Below are 23,690 nucleotides of genomic sequence, written 5' to 3'. Positions count from 1 at the left end.
GGGAAGGAAGGTCCGTGCGATGAGCGGCCCGGAACGGGACCCGGGGCTTGGCACGGCCGGGCCTGCCGGGCGGCACCGGGAAGGAGAGGGGACGGAGAGGAGGGGGGGGGGACACCGGTGCTGCAGCCCCCTGCCCGACGGCGGGCCCCGCCGACCGCCCCTTCGCACGCCCCGGCTCCCCCATTGCACCCCACGGAGCCCTCTTGACACCCCGCGGAACCCCCCGGGCACCCCGCGGAACCCCTTGGCACCCCACGAACCCTCCCTCGAACCCCACGGACCCCGCTTGACACCCCGCGGATCCCCCCGGCACCCCACGGACTCCCCTTGGTACCCCGCGGACCCTCCCTCGAACCCCACGGACCCTCCTTGACACCCCGCGGACCCTCCCTCGAACCCCACGGACCCTCCTTGACACCCCGCGGACCCTCCTTGACACCCCTTGGAACCCCTTGGCACCCCGCGAACCCCCCTTCGAACCCTACGGACCCCCCTTGGTACCCCGCGGACCCCCCCTGGCACCCCACGGACCCTCCTTGACACCCCACGGACCGTCCTTCGAACCCCACGGACCCCCCCGGGCACCCCCCGGCCGTTTCCCGCGGTGCAGCCCCTCGCCCGGATCGGCCCGAGGCAGCACCGACCCCCGCTGCTCGCCCCCCGCCAGCCACGCAAGGTGAACCCCCCCCCAGCCCCGGCCGAGCCCCGCACGGCGGGACGGGCGCTCGGCTCCTCCGCGCTGACTCTGGATTTTCCAGGTGCTGGATCCCGGAGCCGGGACGGGCTGTCACCCCGCGCCGTGTCACCCCAAGGACAGCGCTGAGCAGTAAGCACCGGTGGGACCCGCGGGCAGGACAGGGGCGTTTGGAAAACGTCTCTTCTGTCTCCTCTGCTCCTGATTCTTTTCCTTGTTCTCAAATTCTCCCTTTTTCATTGATTCTTTCCTGCTCTTTTGCTCTGGTTCTTGGATCTCCCTGTTCTCCCCCTGCCCTTTCCCTCGCCCATTCCCAGCAACCCCCTCCCTCAGCCTTTGCAGATTTGGGGGAAAAAAAAACCCACCACAACAAACCCTTTGGCACCCCAGGCATCACCACCTTCCCCAGGAGGTGCCTGTTTCCATCGGGAGTTGAGTTCCCAGCAGCAAAACTCCCTTTGTTAGCACCAGGAAGCCTTGCACACCTGCCTGCTCCAGGGGCGCCCTGCTCCAGCACTGGGCACCTTTTCTGGGCACCCTGATGCTAATCTCTCTCTACTTGTGGCTGTTCCTGCCTCAGTGCCCACACTCTGACAGCAGATGATCTATTATTACTTGGCCCACACGTGGTTCCACATCAAACAATCCAGCACGGAGCAGCTGGGGTGACCGTGTTGGTTGGTGGGACAGGGTGAGCTGGGAGAACATGGGTGCACCCAGACCTTGTGCCTCCTGCTCCCGAGCTCTTGTGCCTGGAAAAAGAAGCTGCTGGAGTTACCCAGCCTGAGCAGAGGCTTTGGCTGCAGTGCCCTGAACCTGACATGGTTAATTACAGCTTCATATCAAGATTTTTGTCATCAGTGCAGCCCTAACACAGAATGTCTGGCATTTAGGGTAGCTTTTCTATTTACTCCTGTTTCCCTGCTCCCTGAGAGCCCCTTCTCCTCCTCTCTGGGGACACCCAGGTGAGGTGCACCAGCCACTTGGCTCTCAAGAGGGACTTTCTGTGACAATGGCCCTTTAGGCTGCAGACACGTTTGCCCCTGCTGCTGTGTTCCATTCCCAAAGAGCTCATCGATCCACCCAGTTAGTTAGATTTATAGCTGTTAGAGACTATAATTAACCAACCAGCTGGAAAGCTGGTGTGTTATCTGCCCGGTGAGAGCAGCAGTGAGAAGCCACCAGCCCCCCCAGCCCTGGGCTGCCCTGTCCCTGCTCGTTTCTTGTCTTTGAAGAATTTTACTGGGTTACAGACCTCGGGCTTTCCCTTTGATCTCCTCCTTTGTTCACACTTGGCACCAGCAACTCACCCCCACCCAGCCTCCCTCTTCTCCCTTATCTCCTGCCTTCCTGCGAGGTCACAGACTCACACTCCTCCAGGACTTGGTGTTCCTGGGCAGATCGGTTGGGACCAGCTTGTTATCAAGTCGTTCCCAGGTCCCAGGCAACCCTCCCCCGCATCCCCCCCGCTGCTCTCAGCCCCGGACACGGAGCAGATGCTCATTAAGCATCAGGAAAACGATGGATCTCACCGCGGGGGCCGGGCGAGGTGTCTGTGCCTTGTGCTAGCACATCTGCCTGGTGCTAAGGAGCCGGGAGTGCCGTTCCCCGCCGGAATGCAGGGAAATCGGGAGGAGGAGAGGCTGGAGGTGCCTGGCAGAGGTGCCTGGCGGCCCTGGGAGGGGATGCGTTGGGTTGCCCGCGGGCTCAGGGAACCCTCCAGCCGTGCCCAGGGAGCGGGGCAGCCCCGCGGCGAGCGGAGCGCTGGGCGCGCTGCTCTTCGGCTTCCCAGCGCCGGCAGAGGTGGGTGCAATGGCAACGTCCCTTCCTGCTGAGCCCTGCCCTGCCGGGACCACCACGCTCTCTGGACCTTCCTCTCTTCCCTTTCCCCTTCCCTTCCTCATCCCTGGCATGGCTCCTGCTCCCCCAGGTCCCCCAGCACAGACTGGGAGCATCCTGAGGACCATGGGCTGGTCCAGATGATGCTGGGGCTGGATGGGGGCTGGTGCTGGGGGGGCTGGATGGGGGCTTGTAGCTGTGGTTCTGCTGTGGGGAGGCCAGGTGCCCTGTTGTTGTCCCCAACATGAGGTCTGTTACCCAGCATACAAGTAGCCAATCCACAGGTATGAGACATTTTCTTTCATATCCAGTTCTGTGCAGAAAAGGGAGCAGGGGGATGTTCCACAGAGCAAGCTCAGCCTTCTGAAATGCAAGCGCTACTTGTATACCCAAAAACGTGAGAAAGAACTTGATCTCTACCATTATTCTGTCATTTGCACACGGTTGGTCACTAATCCCTCGGTTCCATTTCAAGGAATGCTCAAAAATGTCACCCTGCCTGCTCAAAGGGTGGGGGGCTCGTTGTTAGCAGAGGGTCCCTCTAGCCTGTGGGTGTGAATTTTAGTGTTACCAGGTCATTAATATGCTAATACGGTGATTTCAATTACATCAGTGCTCCCCCCACCCAGTGCTCAAGGCTGTAACCATGAGAAGCTGTGGGCAGTGCTCCTTTCCATCCCTTGCATCTGTTTTGCTGGCATCTTGCAGGCCTGTCTCAAGGCCAGGCTGTTGACTATTTGAGCCATGTTTTCCTCTAATTGGAACCTGGTTTTGTCTAATTCTTACTGCTTCATAAGTCTAGGCCCTGGTTTTATTCTGCATGTTCCTTACGTTCACTTTTAGGTGTTTTTTTGCCTCCAAAAATTCGGGATTTTTCCCCACATTTTTACTTATTTCAATTAATAACTGACATCATGGTGACCAACCCACTCCTTTCCCCCTCTTGGTGGCTCTGGACCAGGTGCTCTGCAGCAGCAGGATGCACACCAGCCTGCAACCATGAAAAAACACCAGCAGCGTGGACACAAAACCTGTGAGTGTTTTAAGAGGGTGCCTAGTGCTTTTAGTAAAAAAACAGCTGATTTGTGGCTTGATTTCAGATCACAGCTGCAAATAATTGTGGGGTAAAACAACCTCTATAAAAGCTGATTTTAGAACAGAGCCAGTTGATGGTCTCACCAGTGGTGACGTTCTCCTGGCCAGGGATGTTTAATTGCATGACACTGCCAGGTGCCTTAATTGTAATTGCAAGTGTCTGTTATTCTTACTACCCAGTTTTTATATATTATCCAGGATTATCTAAATAGTGTTAGAAAAGTCAGGTCTAACATAACAACTACTACTTAATATTTAGATGATTCACAAATGTTCATATATTAGTAACCAATATACTGGTTTAATTCTCTGCCTACTAGAGGTCAGTGGGTACTTTTATCTCCTACTTTCAAATGCTGTTGTGTGGACATTTGGTATTGAATGTGTGCCCGTGTAAAGCAGTTGGAAATTAACCCAACCTTGGCAGCCTGAAGCTTTACCAAGACATAAACCCCTCCAGGTTATGAGATGCCCCCTTGCATGAATGCTCTGGGTTGTGGAGGTGCAGGGACCCCCATTGGACCCCCTGGGGTGCAGGGACTCCTCCTTGTGTGGATGGTCTGTGTCCTGGGGGTGCAGGTTCCCCCCTTGCATGGATGATCTGTGTCCTAGGGGTGCAGGTTCCCCCCTTGCACGGATGGTCTGTGTCCTGGGGGTTCAGGTTTCCCCCCTTGCATGGATAATCTGTGTCCTGGGGGTGGTGACCTGAGGAAGAAAACTCTCTAGCCCTGTGAGGCTCTAAAGCAGATATTCTTCATTGCTCCCTTCCTGTATTTATACAACAAAGACATCAATATTCATTTATGCCTGAGGACTGGGCAGGGTTATGCTGCACATTTCCCGGACCTCCTTGTAATACTTGGCCCTCCCCGTCCCACACGCCCTCCTGGTGGTGGTGGGCAGGGGTCTTCTCGATGAAGGCTCGAGGTTTTCCTCACAGTGTGCTTGACCCAAGGCAATTTGGCTGAGGTGACAGCCGGAAAACCGGTTGTAGCTGGATTTTTGGAGAAGACTCTTATTCATTACTTCCCTTATCTAAGGTATGCGCTTATCAGGAAGACATGACACGCATCCTAAAGTGGAGCCTTTATTCAATCCCTAGAGCCTCCTGTCTCTGCAAAAAAAAAAGGGCCCCTATAAAGATTAACTACTTCGTTCCTGGTTTATCTGTGTGGGCAAAGTCTAACCCTTAATCAGTGGAGAGTCCCCTCTTGCTTTGTTCCATGGGGGTGCAGGGTTCCCCCTTGCACGGATGGTCTGTGTCCTGGGGGTGCAGGGACTCCCCTTGAGGGTACTTCCCAGCCGCTGGGATCAGTGTAAGGAGATGCTCTGCAGACAGGAAGAAAAGCTCCTGGAGGGTATTGGAGCTTGGCTTTCCAGGAAGGGAAATCAGGTGCTCAGGAGGGCTCCACGGGAGCTCCCTGGGAGCGAGGGAATTAGCACCTGGCTGCTTCCAGCGATCACTCACTCAGTTTCCGTTCAGCAAAATGCAGGGAGTGAACGAGATCCAGATCTCGCTGCCCCCGGCCCCAGGGGCTGTCATCAGCTGGGCTGGGGTTCAGGAGTCCCCATCCTGCTGGATTCCTTGGTACTTGGTCTCTCTGGACGGACAAGCTGCTTTCCGGGCCCACCTAGGACTGATCTACCAGGTAAAAAAAAAAGAACAAAACAACAACAAACTCATTTTGGGGACAAAAGCGGTCTTTTCTTTTCATCTCGGTGCTGCCCTGGGTGGTCCCTGCTGACCTGAGACAAAGGGTGGTGCTTGTGCTGCCCTGAACTCCTGCCGGGCTGGGGGCAGCTGCTTTTGGGTCACAACATCCCCTGCTCCCTGGGCTCCTTTTGCCATAAACCTTGATGTCTGACCCACGCAGCCACCGGGTGAGCCACAAAAGCCATCTCGGGGAGCCTGGGGAATGGCCCTTTGCATCCAGAGGGGCTGAGTTCCCCACGGAGGGCCCGAGCCGTGCCAGGTGTCCCGTGGGAGGACAGGGACACGGACACGGGCGGGAGCCGTGCCGGGCTGGCCGGGGACACCCCGTGGGTGGCTCGTCCTTGCTCTGGTGTTAGAGGGAGAGAGAGAAAATGCCTTGGCCGGGATCCTGTGGGACAATAGCGGGTGGTGTCTCTGGGTGCTGTGACCTGGGGGGGATTTTGCTCAATTCAAACGTGGCCGGGAACAAGAGGAGCCGCTGCGGGGGGGGATGTGGGGGTGCCCAGGGAGCAGCCCCGGCATTGCCAGCCCCCCGTGTGCCCTCCTGGGACGGGGACAGGGTCCGTGTGGCTCCCAGCTCGCCCATCTCCCGCGGGTCCTCCCCGGTGGGTGCCGTGTGGCTCAGGGCGACCTGCTGCTCGCAGTGACATCAGTTGGGTGAGGGATGAATCCTCTGGTGTTCTAGGCGGTCCTCTGGGATCCGAGGGGCTGGTGGGGGTGGCTGGATTTACCTCTTCACAGATATTCCAGTGGTTGCCGTGGCTGTAGGTCCCGCTGCAGCTGCACGGCCAGGCTGCTGCTGCGGGGCTGGTTGCGTTCCCAGCCGGGTGCACGAACAGCCCGGGTTGTTGCACTTGCAACATCTAGAGAGTCTTCAGGGTTGCCGGGTGACAAATGCACTGAGCTGCAGGGTGAGTGGCTCTAGAGCTCTGAAACACAATTGTAATCACAGTCACCATCTCCCGGGGAGATTTGCAGGACAAAGTGGCTGATCCGTCCCAAGGACTTGGTGTTGAATTCTCCTCCCACAAATTAGGACTCAAATAGGGATGATATTTATACCTTGTTTACTGCTGCTGAGCTAAGTGTGAGGGTCGGACTGGGTGGTCAAGCCCTTGTTCCTTGTGGTCAGTCGTTAGCAGGGGCACAAAACGTTTATTAATTCCTTGGTACCCCCTGCAAGAAGCAGGTAACTGCTGTGGTAAGTGTGAGAATGGATAAGCAGCCTTCACTGCATTCCACACTCTTCCTCAGTGCCATGAGATTGTTAGAAACAGATAATGTGTATTAAACTATCAATAAACTAAAAGTCTTGTAACACCCCGATACTGCGGTTGGAAAAGGGAAGTACTAACAGAAAAACACCCATGCGAAACTGCCAAGCTTTGCACATCACCCACCCTGTGTCTCTCACAGTGAAGGAGTGAGGCCTGAACAACAGGCTCTGAACCAAAGTTGGCCTCTAGATGAACCTCATAACCCAACAATATATCTAATATGCATAGTGCTGATCACATATGCAGTGTATTATTTATCTATGTTAGTATGAATATATATATATATATTTCTGTCAATCTGATAGGAGAGAAATCTCCTTCCCAACAGGTAACAGGATGTACATGAGCTATTCCATGTGAACTATATAACCTTTATAAAGGAAAACAGGAACCATCTGTATGTGTAGGGACTGGATGTATGGATAGGGACAGATAAGAAGGGTCCCTAAATAATGTACTATTGGTGAGGAGGGTCCCCGACCAAGGTACTGATTAAGCAAGGAAGGTGGAAACAGTTGCCTGGGTTTTTTTAGCTTGAAAATGTATAAATGCTGTTGGTCCTGTGCATGAAGTCAGACCACTTTTGGTGGAGATATCTCCAGTGCTGCAATAAAGGAGGCTTGCTTAATTGTGCACCAGGAACCAGCAGAAGGATCCTTTCTTAGAGGGATGTTGCAAGGCAGTGAAACCAGACGTTTGGCCTGGTTGAGAAATGGGTGGTCAAAGGCAAAATAGAGATACTTCCTGTGTTCCTCCTCCAGCCCTGGCCAGGCTCTGGGCAGAACCCAACAGGGAGGGTGCCACCAGATGTTTCTGCACTTGGAGTTTTGCAAGTTTATTCCACTGTATAAAAGCTGGACCCTTTTGCAGCTACTTTGGAGACCTCACCTACAAGTGGACGCAGTGGGTAGGACTTCCCAGCTGCTGGGAGAGGTGCTCCAAACCCTCGGTGCAACCAGGGCTCCTCAGGAACTGTGGGTCTGGATGATTGGTAAGGTGACATGGTAACATGAGCAGGCAGTGTGTGTGCTTGCAGCCCAGAAACCAACCACACCCTGGGCTGCATCAAAAGCAGTGTGGCCAGCAGGTCAAGGGAGGGGTTTCTCTCCCTCTACTTGGCTTTCTTGAGACCCCGCCTGCAAAACTGTGTCTGATTCTGGAGCCCTCAGCACAGGAAGGACGTGGAGCTGTTAGAGTGAGTCCAGAGGAGGCCACAGAGATGATCCAAGGGCTGGAGGGTGTTACTGTAAAATTCATCTGCTGAAAGAACCCTCCAAGACTTGGTTTTGAAGTCTAGAAGAGAGACATACTGTTGTTGCAGTGCTGGGTGCAGGAGGGATCACTCCACCAAGCATGCAAGCTGATTCAGCAGAGATACAACATTTTATCTTCCTAACTCACCCTATGCATTACATTCCTAAGAACAATCACAATGAATTCAGAGAGATCGTGACCATTGTCTCCTCCCCACACGGCGCAGGCTCTGTTGGCTGGGTCAGTGGTCTCGGGTGGTCATCTGAGGATGATCCCCCTCCCCTGAATTACCCTTGTATGGCACTGGTTCAACTCAGGACACGTTTAAGCCCTTGGCCTCCAACCAAACACGTGGTGCACTGGTCTAGGAGGATGTGCTTCCTTGGTTTAATTAATCTTAGCCATGGGTCCACTATTGTTTCTTGATCAATTAGTAGATATATCTAAGGTTATGATACCCTGCCAAGAAGAAAGCTCATATGGAACTGAGTTAGGCACACAGTTATTTCTACTGGTTAGCTCTGTGTTATTTCAACATCTTACCTCTGCATGTTGCAAGAACTCACTGCCTGTGAAGTGTCATCTCTGTGGTATCAGGAGCAGCTCTGCTCTGCAGGCAGGCTGGGAGAGCTGGGGTGTTCAGCCTGGAGAAGAGGAGGCTCCAGGGAGACCTTAGAGCACCTTCCAGTGCCTGAAGGGGCTCCAGGAAAGCTGGGGAGGGGCTTTTTACCAGGGTGCGTAATGGTGGGACAAGGGGTGATATTTTTGAGTGGGGAGAGGAGAGATTTGGGTTGGACATTAGGGAGAAATTCTTCAGTGCGAGACCCTGGCCCAGGTTGCCCAGGGAAGCTGTGGCTGCCCCATCCCTGGCAGTGTTGAAGGGCAGGTTGGATGGGGCTTGGAGCAACCTGGGCTGGTGTCCCTGCCCATGCAGGGAGGTTGGGACTGGGTGATCTTTGTGATTCCTTCCAATCCAAACCATTCCATGATTCGATGATTATTAGGGAAATAAGTGATGTATGGTTAACTTTACATAGTGATGATTAGTGCATTACCCTGCTTATTCTCTTTGCTGCTTTAAAACTAGAGGATAACAGCCTTATCTTTTTGACTGAACACATTGCCTCGTTTTCATATTACCTTGAACTAGACAGTGAAATAAGCCTATTTTTTTGTTGGTGTCTTTGTCCTTTCTGCTGACCCCACCAATTGACAAAAGATTTCCTTGGCACCTTCTGCAAGAAGGTGATCTGCTGTGCTAAGCGTGAGGATGGGGTGAGCATCCTCCACTGCACCCCACGCTCTTCCTGAGTGCTGTGAGAACACAGACCACCAGCTCTTCACCCACCCTCTCTCGTCTATCCTGGGCGCCAGATGAGCTTGGCAGTTTTGGGTTTTCCAACAAACTCTCAGGGGGAAAAGAGCCAGGGAAGAAAATAGGTGTGTGGCACCTGGTCTGCAGCCGTCCCCGAGCCGGCAGTGACGTCCCCTGGGACGTGCTCACCCTCACCTCTTCCCTTTGCAGCCGGGTGCTGACTTCCCCCGGATTTCCTCCTCGCCGGCACCAGCGCCAGGAGAAGCTTTCGGTTTGCCCATGTTCCCACCGCGGGGCGGCAGAAGGACCTTCCCCAGGGAGGTAGGTGGTTTTCCAGCCCCCCTGCTGCCCTGGAGCTGGAGCTGGCAGCGTGAGTGGGAGCAGGGCAAGGATTGGGTGCCCACTGCTCTGTTGCTCGGGATGCCCAGGAGCCAGGAGAACATCGCAACGGGACAGGGAAGAATTGGGAATCATCTGGGACCTTGGCTGGGAGAGGAGGGCGGAGGGGGTCCCAGCTCAGCATCCAGCTGGTGCAAGGGAGAAGGTGAGAGTCTCATCTTGCTTTTATGTCCCTGTGCCCTCTCCACAGCCTGGTCCATGGCAGGCTGGACCACGGCTACCCCTCCATCATGAGCCACCCTGGGAGCACCAGCACAGGAGAGGCAGGGGCGGATGGCGCCCGGTAAGGGGGCAGGGCCTGGGGCCAGCAGTGAGGGGGGACAGTGCTGCTGGGCTTCAGCTGCACATCTGGGGTGGCCACAGCTGGGGGGTCGCCCCAGAGCTGAGGGTCACGGTGGGGAAGGGGAACCTCAGCAAAACCAAAACACGCCAGCAAGCTGCCATCCTTGCTGGCGGCGATTTGCTGTTGCAGCCCTGTCCCTGGGGCCCCAGGCCCTTCCCTGGTCCTGAAAACTTCTATGAGAATGAAGAGGAGGACAGGAGATGGGCACCCCATGACTTTCCCCCACCACCCCCCTGGCACGATGAAAGAGACATCCACGAACCTGAGGACTGGCACTCGGTGAGGGGGAGGTGGGTTGGTGGGGGGTTGGCAACAGTGTGGCTACCTGCAGTGGGACACTGTCCTCACCAGCCATGATTTGCCATTGCAGCCTGCTCCTTTGGACCCCAGACCTTTCCCTGGCCCTGACAACTTCTATGGGCATGAGAAGGAGGAGACATGGGCACCCAACAACTCTCCTCCACCCCCGCCTTGGGATGACAGAGAAAACTTCCGAGAACCTGAGGGCAGCTTTGGAGAGTTCTGGCACCCGGTGAGGGGGTGGTGGGTCAGAGGGGGTGGTAGTGACTGCAGGATCAAGGGCAAGGAGAGGTTAAAACATGCCAGGGGCTAGACACTACCGTGGTGACAAGAGCAGTGCACGGGGACGTGCTTCCACACTGCAGTGGCAGCATTCCCTGTCCTGCTCTGTGTCTGAACCCACCTCCTTCCCTGCAGAATCCACGGCTGCCCAGCCCTGACTGCTTTGACAGGTGTGAATTCCCCATGGAGGAGCAGCATCCACCCTGGCCCCCTGCCAGCATGCCAGGGTGGGTGCCCATGCTAAGGGTGGGAGGCATGGTTGATCCCGGCAGCTGTGGGGTGGTGAGCCAGGCTCTGCACAGCCAAGGGATGGAGCAACTTTGGAGCTGGCTCTACTCAAGGTGGGGTGGGTTTGCACCAGGGACCCCTTCCAGCCTACATCCACACACCCCCTCGCCCCCCGGGGGCTGCCTTTGTCCCTGCAGGGAGCCAGGAGGCTTCCAGGATGACTGCCCACCCTTGGGCTATCGTGGCCTGCCTGGGAGACGCTACCGACGCCTTCGCCGTGACCACCGAGATGTCATCGTCGTCCAACGCCTTCCGTGTTCCCCCCGGCCCTCCAGAGGTTGGTGCCTGACCCTGTTCCAGCTGCCTGGGGCTGCCAGGGGCCCGGCGGCACCTCCTTGGGCAGAGGGAGAAGGAGTCTCTCCCTTGGTGTTTCTTGCCCCACAGGGACGAGGCCGCCCCCCAGGTCCGCTCCTCCCCGCTCTCCTCCCCGCTCTCGGAGGAGCCAGCCAGTGATCAAAGAAGAACCACAGAACCCTGATCCTTCCCAGCCACTTCTTCTCAAAGATGGTGCACAGAGGAGGGAGGAGACAGCTCAGGTTGTGGGCTTTCTCCCCCACCTCGTTCCAGCAACCACCAGTGAGACGAGTTTGCACCGTCTGAGCCCTGCCCGGTGCCGTCCTGTCACTAACCAACCTGGTTTCCCCCAGGGCCCACCGGTGGGGCAGGGGGAGTTCCCAAAGGCTCCCAGACCAGCTGACACCCCTCAGAAGAGCCCAGCTGCTGATTCCCAGGCTGCAAGGGAGGCTGTGGAGCCAGAGCAGGCAGCAGGAGCAACACCGGTAGGAGAGCACCCTGCTCTGGGGGCAACCAGGGATCATGCACCCCTGGAGGTGCCCAGCTCGGGGGTCTCTTGGGCCAGCGTGACACCTTCCTTCTCTCTCTCCTCCAGCCCTTTCACTCTCCACCTCGCTGTCTCTTTGCCAGGCACGGATGTTTTCCTTATTCTTCTTTGGGGCTGCAAACCCTCCTGGTTTTCTCTGGGTTTTGGCACCCGGTCCATCCTGTCCCTCAGCTCAACTCTCATGCCATTGCGTGTCCCCAGGTCGAGCCAGGAGCTGAGCAGACACCTGTGGACAGCAAGGACCCTTCTGCTTTGGAAATAGAGCCAGTGCCACCGGAGGAGAGCTCTGCTGGACCAGGGGAACACCACGAGGTCTGAGCTAACACATCTTCTCTTCCCACCTAAAATCAGGGTCCGGGGGGAAGTTGGAGCTTTCAGCCCCCTTTGGAAACCTCTTTTTTTTTTCCCCCTTGCCTGGGTGGCTTTGCCAGCCCTTGCTGTGGACTCTGCCATCCAGATGCTTTGTGCAGGTAGAGCCACGTAGCCCAAGTGTCCCTAGGGCTGGTGCAGGTGGCAGGTCCCGATCCCAAATTCCAGCAGCCACTCCAGAGCCTGCCGAGAGGGTCCATGTGGTGTCCATCTCCCGCAGGGAGGTGGGTGTGGAGCTCTGCCCACCTTCCCAGGGACAGCAGTGTCAGTTGAGCGGAGCTGGAGATGCTGAGGCAGAAGCCAGCAAACATGGGGTGGGTCTCAGCGCGTGGTGGGCAGCTCTGTGGTGTGTGTCCCTGAGCTGTGAGCCCACCAAGGCTGCTGCTGGCAGCGCTGACCTCCCCCAGCTCCTGCCTTCCTGCCCCAGCCACTATCTCTCCCACAGCTTCTCAGCAACCTTCAGCCAACCCAGAACTCACTGGGAGCCACCGCAGAGCCTGATGTGGAGCCCAGCCAGGCCAGCTCCAACGTCTGCACCAAGCCAGACACCTCACCAGGGACCCAGCACCCTCCTGGGTCTGGTGACACAGAGCTGGTACGGGGTCAGGGTGCCTCACTCCAAAGGGTCCCCACATGGGGTGGGTGCTGCTGCAGCCCAGGAGCAGGGAGAGGGATCCCTTGGGCCTCCCTGTTTGCAGGTTTAAGGCTGGGGTTAAAGCTCTGCTTTGTCTGGAGGAAGAGCCCGTGTCAGCCCTGGTGCTGGAGGTGCCGATAAATGGGAGGCAATTGGGAGATCATCCAGAAAAATAACTAGAGGCTGGAGAGAGTGCTGGAGTGTGAAGGGCCGTGGGATCCGAGCTGTAACGAAGCAAATGAGAGCACTGCAGAGTGGCTTAATTACTGCCTAATCTGCTAACGGGGCTCTTGGCAGTGATGCTGCCAGGGCTGGGGATGGAGCCGGGGGCAGCTCCTGTGCCCAGGGGAGGGGTCCTGCAGTCCCAGCGGGTCCCCTCGCAGGGTGACCAGTCCCTGGCTGGCAGTCGGGACTGGCAGCCCCAGTTTGGCTCCATCCTTGCCAAGTCCTTCTCCCCTAAGAGGCATCTGACCCTTCCTTACCCTCTCCTCTGCCCAGGCTGCAGGTGGCCGGCCCTGGCTCTGCTCCGCGCTCCCGACTCCTGTCCCGGCTGGCACAGACCTCCGCTCCGCCGCCGTCCTCGCCAGGAAGGAGGAGATTGAGTTGGTGAGTCCCAGCAGGCCCTGACTGAGGCACGCAGGGGTCTGGTGGGTCTCCTGAGGACCCTTTGAATGGTGGGAGGAGAAGCGATGCTGGGTGATGGACGTGGATTTGGCATTTTGGAGTCCCTGGGAAGAAAACCCCTCCTGGTGCCAGTGCTTGCAGGGAAAGCTGCTTGTTGGTGGGAAGGGCTCTGCAGGGGCTCAGATGCTGGCAGGGGTGGGCTTCAGGGGCAAAGGAGAAAAAATATCCCTGCACCACTGCTGGCAGGGAGGTTTTGGGGTGCTCTGTGCCAAGCCTGTGCTGCTCCCCTGCAGTCGTACCAGCAGTTCAGCCTGACCATTGCGGTGGTGGCCACGATGCTGCTGGCAAAGGAGCCCTCCATGGAGGCAGCACTGGGGCTGGCACTGAGGGCCAACCTCCGCCAGGGCCGGATCCATCACCTCCAGGAGCTGGAGGACTTCATCAACAGCTACGACTCGGCCACCCTCAGCCCCTGACAGGGGGGTGGCATGAGTGGCTCAATACCCCCTCTCACCAGCTGAGGTTGGGAGGAAATGGGGGGCTATGCCAGTGCATTGGGGTGCTGAGCCCTCCAGTCAAGGTGCTATGGATGTGTTGGCACGGTCCCACCATCTGTCTTGGAGATGGAGGGAGTGTTGTTTACTGGTGTTCAGTTTGAGCCCTGCCCAGACCTGTATGTGCAGCCACAGGGGAGCTGGTTTTACTGGAGTGTGGTGGGAGGGAGAGTGGCTGCAGGGAGCTCTCCTCTGCCCTGGCTCCTTGCTCCTCTCCTGGTTCACAGGGCTGGACCCCAAAACCCCAGGGGTTGTTCTTTGTTGGTAATCTAAAAATAAACCAGTTTTTTGCAGCCCCTGCTCTGCCTTCACTCTGGGGCCAGAGTGCAGAGGGATGGGAGGGTCCCACAGTGGACCCCTATCCTGGGCCCACCATGGGGGACTCCTGGCTATAGCTCTCAGGGATCACAGCCCCTCAGTGTCCCAGTGACCCTGGGGTGGGGAGCAATGGGGCAGACATGGTGGCTCTTCTCTGTTCAGGTCTCAGCTGAGCTTTATTGGAGCATCGTCTGCGGCAGCAGCAAAGCTGCCCCCCATGTCCCCTCCCACACCCTCCCCACAGTGGCAAGGGGACACAATGCTGCTGGGGATGGAGAGCATCTGGCAACAGTGCATATCCTTCAAGGAGGTGTTGTAGGAAAAGACTCAACCCTGGTGGCCAGCACCCCTCCTGTCCCCATGGATCCCCAGCAGCAGCTTTGCAGCGGGCGATGCAGCAGCTGCCCTTGTCTCAAGCCCCCGTGACCTCCCCAGTGCCCAGCTGCTCTCCAGAGCTGCTGCCTTGTCAGAGATGGGAGTTGGAGCCCGTGCCCTGGTGTGGGCTGCTGGCTCTCTGCTCCCTACCTGCTTTACCTGTTCCTAATTGCAGGAGAGGCCGGCAGGAATTGCAGGCTGTGCTTTGCCAGCAGCTGCCAGGGGGAAGGATCCCAGCAGCTTCTCCCCACCAGCCTTGGGCTGCATCCAGAATGCACTTGGAACATGTTGGGACCGTGCCAGGGTTGGCAGGATGGCAGTGCCAGTTGAGGACACCCCCCCCCCCCCCCCCCCCCCCCAAGTCCCCTCTGCTAGGACACACTGCAGTGCTTGCTGCTGCCCCGCAGCTTCGCTGTCCTGCCCCTGGCCCTCCCCAGGGGCTCCCTGTCCAGGGAATTCATCCCGGGCTTGGGGATGGGCTTCCCAAAGAAGAAACCCTCTTCCTCCGAGTCCGAAGATGAAGAGCAGGTGGGACACCAGGAGTCATCCTCCTCCGTGATGTCCTGGGGGTCGATGTCCTCTGCCCCCGGGCTGTGTTGGGCAGGGGATGTGCCTGCTCGGAAGTGTGGGTTCCCAATGCCTGTGAGTGTTCGGGGGTCAGGGCTCCCTGAAACTGGGTGGCCCGAGGCTCCTGGCTCGTTGGGACCCTCCGTGCTGGGCTGGGGGGCAGAGGGGTGACCAGCTGGTGGCCCCAGCATCCCTGTGTGCACAGCATTCCTGCTCCGCTCCTTGGCAGCTGCTCCATGGTCCTCCAGGTTCCTGAATGCAGGATGCACAGGAGCCTGATCCAGAAATGCCTCTGGAAGAAGGAAAGCAAGGATGGGTGAGGAAGAGGAGGCTGACCCTGCCCTGCCACAGCCCCTCATGCAGCGATGGCTGCCTCGGGATACAAGGGAGGGTTGTGCCAACCACCCCCCAGCTGCAGGAGCTGGGCCAGGGTCTTGTCACCATTTCTCCAGCCCTGCGTTGAGCTGAACCCCTGCAACATACCCCAAAAAGTACCCGGGGGCTGAGCAGAGCCTGGTTTTGCCCTCACTCCCCTCCCTCCGCCTGGCAAGCAAGGATTCCCACCTGCCCCTTCCACCCGCTGCCTGCAGCCCCCGGCCCCCGCCGTGCTCCTGCCGGCGGGACCGGCCCGGGAAAGGGGCGTCGAGTCGGGGGACGGAGCGGAGGCGAAAGCCGAGTCGGAGGAGTCGGAAGCGGTGGAGGAGGAGTCCCGCCCCAGGCTGCAGGTCTCGGAGCAGAAGAGCCGGCCGCGGCGGGAGGTGAGGGGCTGCCCCCGCAGCGGCTTTCGGCAGAGGCTGCAGCAGAAGCAGGCGGCTCGGGCGTGCCAGTGGAGCCCTTGGTGGGTGGCCTCCTCGCTGTCAGCACCTGAGGAGCAACCGTGGGTGAAGCTCTTCCCGCTGCCGGGTGCCAATCCCCATCCTCCGCACCGAGCCGCGGGGCGCTGGCTCCGCAGCCCGCCCGGGCAGGGAAGCCCCTGGGGTTTGGGGGGTGTAGGGCTGTACCGATGGGGTCCCCGCAGGCCTGGCAGGGCTCGGCGAAGAGGCTGTCGAAGCAGCCGCAGCAGCAGGGCCGGCCGCTCTTCATCACGTAGCGCTGCCCGCGCAGGGGCTCGTCGCACTCCAGGCAGCAGAAATGCTCCAGGTGCCAGCGCCGACCCTCCGCCTCGATGCATTCCTCCATGAAGATCAGCTGGATGGGGGGGGGGGGAAAGCAATCCACCCACTAAGCACCCGGAACAGCCCATTTTTTTAAGCACCCAGCTAGAAAACCGGTAGCCTGGAGGATGCTTTGCTGTGCCCGAGGAGCAAGGAGCAGCCCCTGTATCTGCTCAGTCGTGGGGCTCTCCACGAGGCTTAGGAAGGAACCTTTCCTCCTGCCCATCTTGCTGTATTTGCAGCTCCCAGCGGGAGCTTTTAACAACAGCAAAAGGGAGGTAAATCCTCTCCCCTGTCTGGCGCCCACCTGGTCACAAGAGGCACAGCGGGGTCGGAAGAGCTCAGCGTGGTGCCGGCCGCAGTAGATCCTCCCATCCTGCTGGAAGTAGATGAGATCCACCAGGGGCTGGTGGCAGAAGTGGCAGGAGAAGCAGGACGGGTGCCAGAACTGGTCTCCCAGCCGGGATGCTGAAATCCCTGGGTCCCCTTTATTCAGCCTCCTGCCGCACTGCAAAGCAGAGGGACACGGGGTTTGGACACCAGGCTGGATTTTGGGGACGGGTCCCCGCTGAGGGGCTGGGACTCACCTTCTTGCAGGGGCAGCCATGGCAAGGACCTGGCACTGGACATGCCAGCCCCTGCCCCAGCGCCTCCCGTCTCCGGCGGGCGCTGAACGCTCGTAGCTGCCTCCTCTCCTCCTCCGCCAGGTCCGGGCAGTACCGCTCCTGCACGGGGGATGGAGGTGAGGGGATGCTCGGGGGTGGGGGGGGTGTTGTGAAGCCCAGGGTGGGCAGCACCCGACAAATCCGTGTCTTACATCGCAGTCCTGAGGAGGCAGCTGCTGCAAGAGGGCTCTGGCGCGGAGCTGGAGCCTCTCGGCGGCAGAGACGGGCTGCGGTGGGTGGGCTCCGGAACACGCCGGGACCTGGGGGTGCCCCACGGGAGGCAGAAACACAAGGAGATGGTTTGGTTTTATTTTTAGAGGGGATTAAGCTGCATCACTTCAGGTTGCTAAAACACGTGTTTCATCCCAGGGGTGCTCGGATGCGGGTACCACCCATGGATGACACCCACAGCAAAGGGAGGTCTGGGGGAGCCGGGGGTGCTGCCCACCTCGGGGGGTGCGGGGTCCGCGGGGGGCTCCAGGTACTCTTCCAGGGCACAGCCGGAGTCGCTGTCGGATGAAGCCGGGGGGAGGCCGGTGGTGGGGCCGCAGGGGGGAGGCTCGTCTCGCTGGGGCCATGCAGGGCTCGGCAGGGACATGAGCTGGGGAGAGAGGGTCAGAGCTGGTGAGCAAGGCAGGGAGCAGGGGTCCATCTGTCTCTAGGTGGCAGCAGGATGAGCAGCCCCTCATCCCTGGGCAGGTCCAGCCGGGGCGATGCTCAGCACCACCATCTCGAGACCTTAGCTGAACCACTGCAGAAGTCCGGGGGCTTTTCGGGGCTGCTCCTTTCTCTGCAGGAGTTATAAGCAAACCCACACCAAGGACAAGGGTGCTCGGCTTTGTCTGCCGAGCAGGAGGAGCTGCCAGGATGCTGATGGTTGAAGCTGGGCAGGGAAGACCCTGAGTATCCGTGCTCAGGCTGGAACAGGTTTTGGGAATGGCACCAGCTGTTTGCTCACCCACAGCAGGAGACTTTCCTCTTTGCTGGTTAATCCCTGGTCTAGTGGCCTGTCCCACCGCTGAGCAGTGGGAGGAGACCTCGGTCCGTCCCGATTCAGTGGAAAATAATTTATTCCCCTCGGGCTGCTATTGTTCTGCCCTGAGCGGCTGTTCCTGCCCGGGCAGCCGGCTCGCCCAGCCCACCACCTTGCCTGGCTCATGGTTACGTGGTGGAAACCCCGGCCTGTCCCCTCCTCCCCACGCGGTGCTTTTCACCGCTCACTTCCTTCCTGGCTTGGCTTCCCAAAACAAAGGCGAGATGGGATGCGGTGGCTCCTGGGGCTCCCTGGATGCTGGCCCAGAGTCCGACTCCCTCAGCCCATGTTCCCTGCCTTGGCGTGGGGAGTGAGGGTGGGATGTGGGGGGAGATGGAGTTGAGATGCTGCTCTGGGGGCAAGACCCAGTGCTACAACCAAATGGCCCCAGGACACCCCTGGATGCACCCCAACGTCCACCCTGGAGCGATCAACTGCTCTGGAAAGTGTTTTATACCACAAGCATCTTGTCACAGAGGGTTGAGGGGTGGTAACCTCCAGCCCCACACATCTAGGTCCTCCTGCATCGCTGCCACCACAAGGACATGTTCACTCCTCCACACTGGGATGGTATTTCTGTTTATTCCCCCTTGCCCATGTTGTCCTGGTCAGCAGCCACATCTCAACTGCTCCCACTAAACAGCTTCCACATTCCCTGCTCAGCCTCTGTCTCTGCTCCTAGTGCTGCCCCTTCCTGTGCAGCATCTTGGGGCGCTGGGATGTTCCACCCAAATGTGACCAGATCTGGAGCTGGGAGTGGGTGGGATCAGCCCAGGAAAGCTCAGGTTTCCCTTCCCTGCACCTGGGTCAATGATTAACGCTGCAACTTGGCTAATCAGCAGGATAAAACAAAAGGGCTGCTTGTTGCTTCGTGGGCTTGAGGTTCTGCCAGCCCTGGGGTTAGTCCAGGAAGGCTCCAAGGCTGGTGGTATTGGGCTTTTAAAGCTGTGCTCAGCTTTGGGACCAGCATAGGGATGAAATCATCTGCCCCAGTTCTGTGTATCTGCTGCCCAAAGAGAGTCCTGGCCTTTCTGATGGACCTTGTACTGCCACTGGTGTTGGGTCAGCAACCAGCTCTGGCTCTACAGCCCTGCAGGAGGATCCTGTGTGTCCCTGGGGATGCTGACTGGGGACCTCCGTGGGCTCAATGACCAGTCCCAGCTCTGCTGCTGCCTCATCTGGGTAACAAGTGTCTCTGCTCTTCCCTCCCCACGGGAGGCGGATGGCAGTTCTGTGTTGGGCATATTAAGCCTCCAAGCTGCATTTGTCTGATCTGGTGGGGCTTTGCTGTAATTGCACCTCTCAGAGGGCTGAGGTGGCCCCAGCTCTGTGGCAGGGTGGGTGAGCTGGGCACCTCATCCCCAGGCCATCAGGGATGCCCAGTGGGGTGATGCTGGAGGAGGGCAGGGCTCCTGGGTGCTGGGAACCCACGGGGCTGTGCTGGAGAGCCCAGCCCAGCCTGGTTTGATGTGATTACCCTGGCTGGCAGCCGTCTGGACTGGAGACAAGTCCCTGTAATTAGCCCCAGACAGTGACAGCGGGACACGCCTCCCATGCTAAGGAGCCAGGCAGCCCCAACAGGTCCATCTCCTCTGGTCCCCATCCCTGTCCCCTCTTCCTTCCTGCCCTCCCTCACTGCCCTCGGGCAGTCCTGCTGTTGCCCTTCCCTGCTGGCCTGCAAAGGGATACAGGGATGCTCCAAGATTGTCCCTGCCCTCAAAAATGGGGACAAGGGAGCCTGAACCAGGCAGCAGGAGGGTGCTTTGGGGAGCCTTTCCTCCCTGTCAGCACAGCCGTGAGCGCTGGGGACGTGTCCCCTGAGAGGGGATGTGTGAGGGACCAGGCAGGTGAGTGCCACCTGCTGTCATTTGCCTTTGCTATAAAAGTTTCTGGCAGCTCCTCTAGACTGTGACTGCCCAGCTGCCCCTTCTCTTCTCCAAGGAATGGGCAATGTCCCCCCGTGCTCTCCTTCCCACCCACAGCCTTTTGGTGTTTGCCAGGCTGTAAAAGACCATCCAGGCTCTAGTCCTGGTGCTGCCTTGGTGGCCCCACCAGGATTCCTCTTCCTGCTCCAAGCACTTTTCCCACCCTCGCAAAGCAGTCACGGCTTCCTGGTTACAAGAGGCTAAAATTCATGGGAATATTCATCTGATTTGGCTCCTCAGGAGCAGCCCCCATCTCCAGCTGGCCATGGCAGTGTATGTGGTGTGGGCTTCCAGCTCCCTCCTGCCAAGGTCACACATTAACTTGCAGTGCAGCCACCCCAGCCCCGTTCTCATTCAGTGCAGCCTCCCTGGTCCCAGCACAGCCAGGGGCTGAACTGGCAGCTCTGCCACAGCCTGGGGTTTTCTAAAGTCACTTCTCCATCTGAGAAGACCCACTTTCATACCCCTTGAACCTCTTTTTCAGAAGGACCAAATGTTCCCCAGCTCCACAACCCCGAGGAAACCCAAACAACTCCATCACCAAAAAAGATCAGATCCCCTTTCAAGCACCCAGAAGCACGTTCAGAGCTCTGTATCCACCACCACCCACGGGGCAACCTGGTTTTGCATGAGCTCCTCTCAACACAGCTGCGAGGAAGGTACGTGGAAATCAAGAGGCAGAGCAATAAAGATGCATCTCTTCTGGGGACGAGATAAGCTGAGGTCTGGCAAAGCAAGCTGGAGCAGCTAGTCCTGCAACGCAGCCCGAGCTGGAGCCTGGCTGGTGAAGGAGCCCATGGTGGCTTTTGGACCTGTGATGGCACAAGGTGGAGCAACACTTGGGTGCCACTGGCTGGGTTCAGCTGTGCCTGTGAGCCAGCAGTGTGGAGGGACAGGGTCAGCGCAGCCCCCAGGTGACTGGGGGGGCTCAGCATCCTGCTCTGCCGTGTGGCACCGTGTCCTCCGTGTCCCTGGTGGGCCAGCACCGTGGCTTGTTTGCTCACCAGGGGATGTGCCAGGGCTTTTTTTAAGGTGTATTTCTCCAACCTGAGAGCACAGGCACGGCTGGCCAGGAGCAGTAACCCATTAACCCACTGTAACTTGGCTGTTCCTACAGCTACAAACTGGGACCTGCTGTCCCACCATTGCCCCACAGCCACAGGATCTCATCCCGGCACATCGGTGTGTCCCGGAGCCCGGCCACCCCCACTGGAAAACTCCATCACCAGCCTCAAAACACCCCGTGCCCGCCGAATACTGGGTGGAGGAGAGATAGAGGAACCAACACCCCTTCCTGGAGACCCTCATTGAGGGAGCCTGTGCACCTGCCTGCCTTGGAGGCGACCACCAGAGTCCAGCATGATGGAGCCAAGGCTCTCAAGGGACATTTTCCCTGAAAACACAGCCCGTGGGGGGAAGCCACCCCGTTCTGCTCCCCCCCCATTTCTTTCTCCTAGAGAAGAACAGCAAAAAACACCCCAACATCCACCCTCCCCTTTCATTCTCCCCTTCCAACAATCCCCACACGGGGACTCCCCACTGCCCCCCACCCCTGCCTCCCAAGCACCTTCTCCCCCACCTCCAGCTCGGAGAACCGATCCCGGGAAACCCTTCCCAGCCTCACCTACCTGCCCTTTCCCTGCTCCCCGGTACCCGGGATCCGTGGCTCAGGGCTCCGCGGTCCCGTCCTGCTCTGGAGGAGGGGAGGGAATGGAGGCTGAGCAGGGAAAACTTTGCAAAGCGAAAGGAAAACATCCAAGCTCAGGCAGGGAAACGATTTTTTTGTTGTTGTTCCCCTCTCTCTTTTTTTTTTTTTCCTTTTCTTTTCTTTCTTTCTTTTTTTTTTTTTTTAATCTGCCTGCCCAGGAAACTGGATCTGTGTCAGCCGGGGTCCTAATTACAGGCTTTTTAGCCTAAATCTACAGAGACAGCCAATGGCAGGGAACCCCAGCGGCGGGCAGGGAGGGGAAGAGCAAAGGCTGGAGGAGGAGCGGGGGGGGGGGGGACATTAACCCTACAGGGGAAAGAGCTCCAGATGACATCTGGTTTTTTTTCTCCCTACCTCTCATTTTCCAAGCGTCCTCGCCCTTCCCTCCATCCGCGGCTCAGTTCACCCCAGGTTGCCGTTTTGATGGTTTTATGATCCGCGCGGTGATTTATTTTCCCCTCCCCAGATCACAAAAGAGCTGAAGCTTCATGAAAGAGGGGAAGTGTCATTACACCCCAATTTGGAGGTGGAGAAACTCTGGCGGGGCTCTCACAAAGGAGTTAGCCAGAGGCAAGCCAGGATGTCCCAGTTTTTTTTTTTTTCGCAAGCCCTGAACACCTGACGAGTCTCCCAAAAGCCACTTAGACCGGCTCTGGCTGCAGCAATTGAGCTCGGGCAAGAGTCAGGGTGAAATTTATGAGGCTCTGACGCAAGGCAGAGCGTCTCCCTTGTGTTCCTGTCTATTTCTCACCTGCTGTCAGATTTTCCTGCCCGCTGATGTGATTTTTGGGGGTGCTCGGAGGCACAGCATCCCCCTCAAAATATCCCGTTTGCAAGGGCTGGACAAGATCTCTGCCCCCCGTGTGGTCTGAGCACCTTAAGCTCTTGTTTTGGGGCTGTGTTGGGAGCCCTGAGGGGTGCAGGTGGCTCGGGTATTTATGCAGGTCTGTGGGACCAGGTTTGAGGCGGCAGTTGGAACCTGTAGTGATGGTCATTTGGCAGAGGAGGTGACCAGGCTCCATGGCACGACTGGGAGAGGCCACCCTGCACTGCTCACTGGTGGTTTGTGTCTCTGCAAAAATCACCTGGGCAGGTGATTTTGAAGCAAAAATTTAAAAAAAAAGCAGGAGGAAAAGGAGAAGGGGCAGACAAGCATCTCTGCAGGCTGCCACTCTGCTTCCCAACAAAAAGGTCCCATTTGGGCTGCTGAACCAGGGCTGCAATTCCCCAGGGACCCTTTAAGGTCTCAGATCTGTGCCGAGGAAGTTAATCCACTGTTTGGCTTCGGTGGGAGGTTGGTTTCAGCAGCTTTATTTTGACCCGTTGGCTGCTCTGGACTTTGTACCAGTGGGTGGTGGGTCCCCCCCCTCCCCTTCCTCCTCCCCACTGCCAGCTCCCTGCTGGAGCTGTGAAATGCTTCATCATCCCCCTGGACAGCAGAAAAAATAATGGGCAAAGTCCTTGTTAGCTGGGCACGGGGACTCAGACTTGGGTCACTTGGGGCCTTCTGAGGTGGGATCAGCTGCTTCCCCACCAAAGCCACTGCCCTGGAAATGCCATGAGGTCCCCCAGGGGACACCTGTGACATGTGTGATGGGCAGAGCTCCCATCTCATGGCCAAGGAGCCCCTGTCCCCCCTCCAATGACAGCTCCATGCCATGGCAGCATGGGTGGGATTATCAGCACAGGGTGATGGCAACTGTAAAACTGGTGAGTGTAAACATGACGACTGTAACATTTGCAGCCCAGCCTAATGCTCCTGGTGGCCTCCCTGCTGTTTTGCAGACCCCTCATGTGTGCCTGGAACACCCCCAGAGACCCCACAGGTTCCCAGTGGGAAGCTGTGCCTCATTCGAGGCCGAACACTGGCCCTGGACCCTGGGCAGCCCAACCAGGAGCAAACAGGCCCCTGCTGAGGGGGTCTGGGGGTGCAGCTCACCTGAGGGACCCCAGCACTGGGCTGCCACAACTTGTGCTGGTTCAGTGCTCTGATACTGGTGGCACTAGGATGGGTGATGCACAGGGATGCTGTGAATAGGGGTGGCTGGGTGCAGAGCACACCCCCCCAAAACCCTCTCCTGCCCTAGATTCGCCCCCCCCCCAAATCCCCCTCCATTGACCCT

The 23,690-nt window shown here is 58.1% G+C and overlaps 2 protein-coding genes across 10 annotated transcripts; one reads left to right on the top strand and one right to left on the bottom strand.

Annotated features, from left to right (window-relative positions):
• Nucleotide 1: 1 nt before the first annotated feature.
• LOC127393555 (RNA-binding protein 33-like) lies at nt 2-14,097 on the top strand. Of its 9 annotated transcripts, none has more exons than XM_051638733.1 (14): nt 2-676; nt 759-826; nt 9,399-9,509; nt 9,778-9,870; nt 10,021-10,209; nt 10,301-10,462; nt 10,648-10,739; nt 10,938-11,077; nt 11,185-11,579; nt 11,843-11,953; nt 12,112-12,324; nt 12,456-12,605; nt 13,143-13,250; nt 13,562-14,097. In XM_051638733.1, the coding sequence occupies exons 3-14, from the start codon at nt 9,468-9,470 to the stop codon at nt 13,742-13,744; spliced, it is 1,878 nt and encodes a 625-aa protein (XP_051494693.1). In that variant the 5' UTR covers nt 2-676; nt 759-826; nt 9,399-9,467; the 3' UTR covers nt 13,745-14,097. The 9 variants fall into 9 exon arrangements, with proteins under 9 accessions (XP_051494693.1, XP_051494694.1, XP_051494691.1 ...); XM_051638734.1 differs by having other exon boundaries at nt 759-836; XM_051638731.1 differs by lacking the exons at nt 2-676; nt 759-826 and adding an exon at nt 5,067-5,277 and having other exon boundaries at nt 11,185-11,336; nt 11,448-11,579.
• Nucleotides 14,098-14,866: 769 nt separating this feature from the next.
• Nucleotides 14,867-21,747, bottom strand: PRICKLE4 (prickle planar cell polarity protein 4). Its single transcript, XM_051638740.1, has 8 exons — nt 21,488-21,747; nt 17,350-17,502; nt 17,054-17,161; nt 16,824-16,961; nt 16,544-16,744; nt 16,084-16,270; nt 15,647-15,946; nt 14,867-15,374 (listed from the first exon to the last, which is right to left on the bottom strand). Exons 2-8 carry the CDS (start codon nt 17,497-17,499, stop codon nt 14,887-14,889), a joined length of 1,572 nt encoding a protein of 523 aa, XP_051494700.1. The 5' UTR covers nt 17,500-17,502; nt 21,488-21,747; the 3' UTR covers nt 14,867-14,886.
• Between the last annotated feature and the right edge of the window lie 1,943 nt (nt 21,748-23,690).

Source organism: Apus apus, chromosome 23 (genome assembly GCF_020740795.1).
Source record: "Apus apus isolate bApuApu2 chromosome 23, bApuApu2.pri.cur, whole genome shotgun sequence".
NCBI classification, from domain to species: domain Eukaryota; kingdom Metazoa; phylum Chordata; class Aves; order Apodiformes; family Apodidae; genus Apus; species Apus apus.
The sequence above is the reverse complement of the archived record's forward strand: the minus strand, read 5'-3'. Positions and strand labels throughout refer to the sequence as shown.

Excerpts from the sequence above, each read along its gene's own strand:
- PRICKLE4 (XM_051638740.1), bottom strand. The coding sequence starts at position 17,499 with ATGTCCCTGCCGAGCCCTGCATGGCCCCAGCGAGACGAGCCTCCCCCC. Across the intron at positions 16,962-17,053 it reads TGCCTCCTCAGGACTGCGAT|GAGCGGTACTGCCCGGACCT; the intron begins GTAAGACACGGA and ends TCCCCCGTGCAG. Across the intron at positions 15,947-16,083 it reads GGCCTGCGGGGACCCCATCG|GTGCTGACAGCGAGGAGGCC; the intron begins GTACAGCCCTAC and ends GTTGCTCCTCAG.
- LOC127393555 (XM_051638728.1), top strand. The coding sequence starts at position 5,116 with ATGCAGGGAGTGAACGAGATCCAGATCTCGCTGCCCCCGGCCCCAGGG. Across the intron at positions 10,740-10,937 it reads CCCCCTGCCAGCATGCCAGG|GGAGCCAGGAGGCTTCCAGG; the intron begins GTGGGTGCCCAT and ends TTGTCCCTGCAG. Across the intron at positions 11,078-11,184 it reads TTCCCCCCGGCCCTCCAGAG|GGACGAGGCCGCCCCCCAGG; the intron begins GTTGGTGCCTGA and ends CTTGCCCCACAG.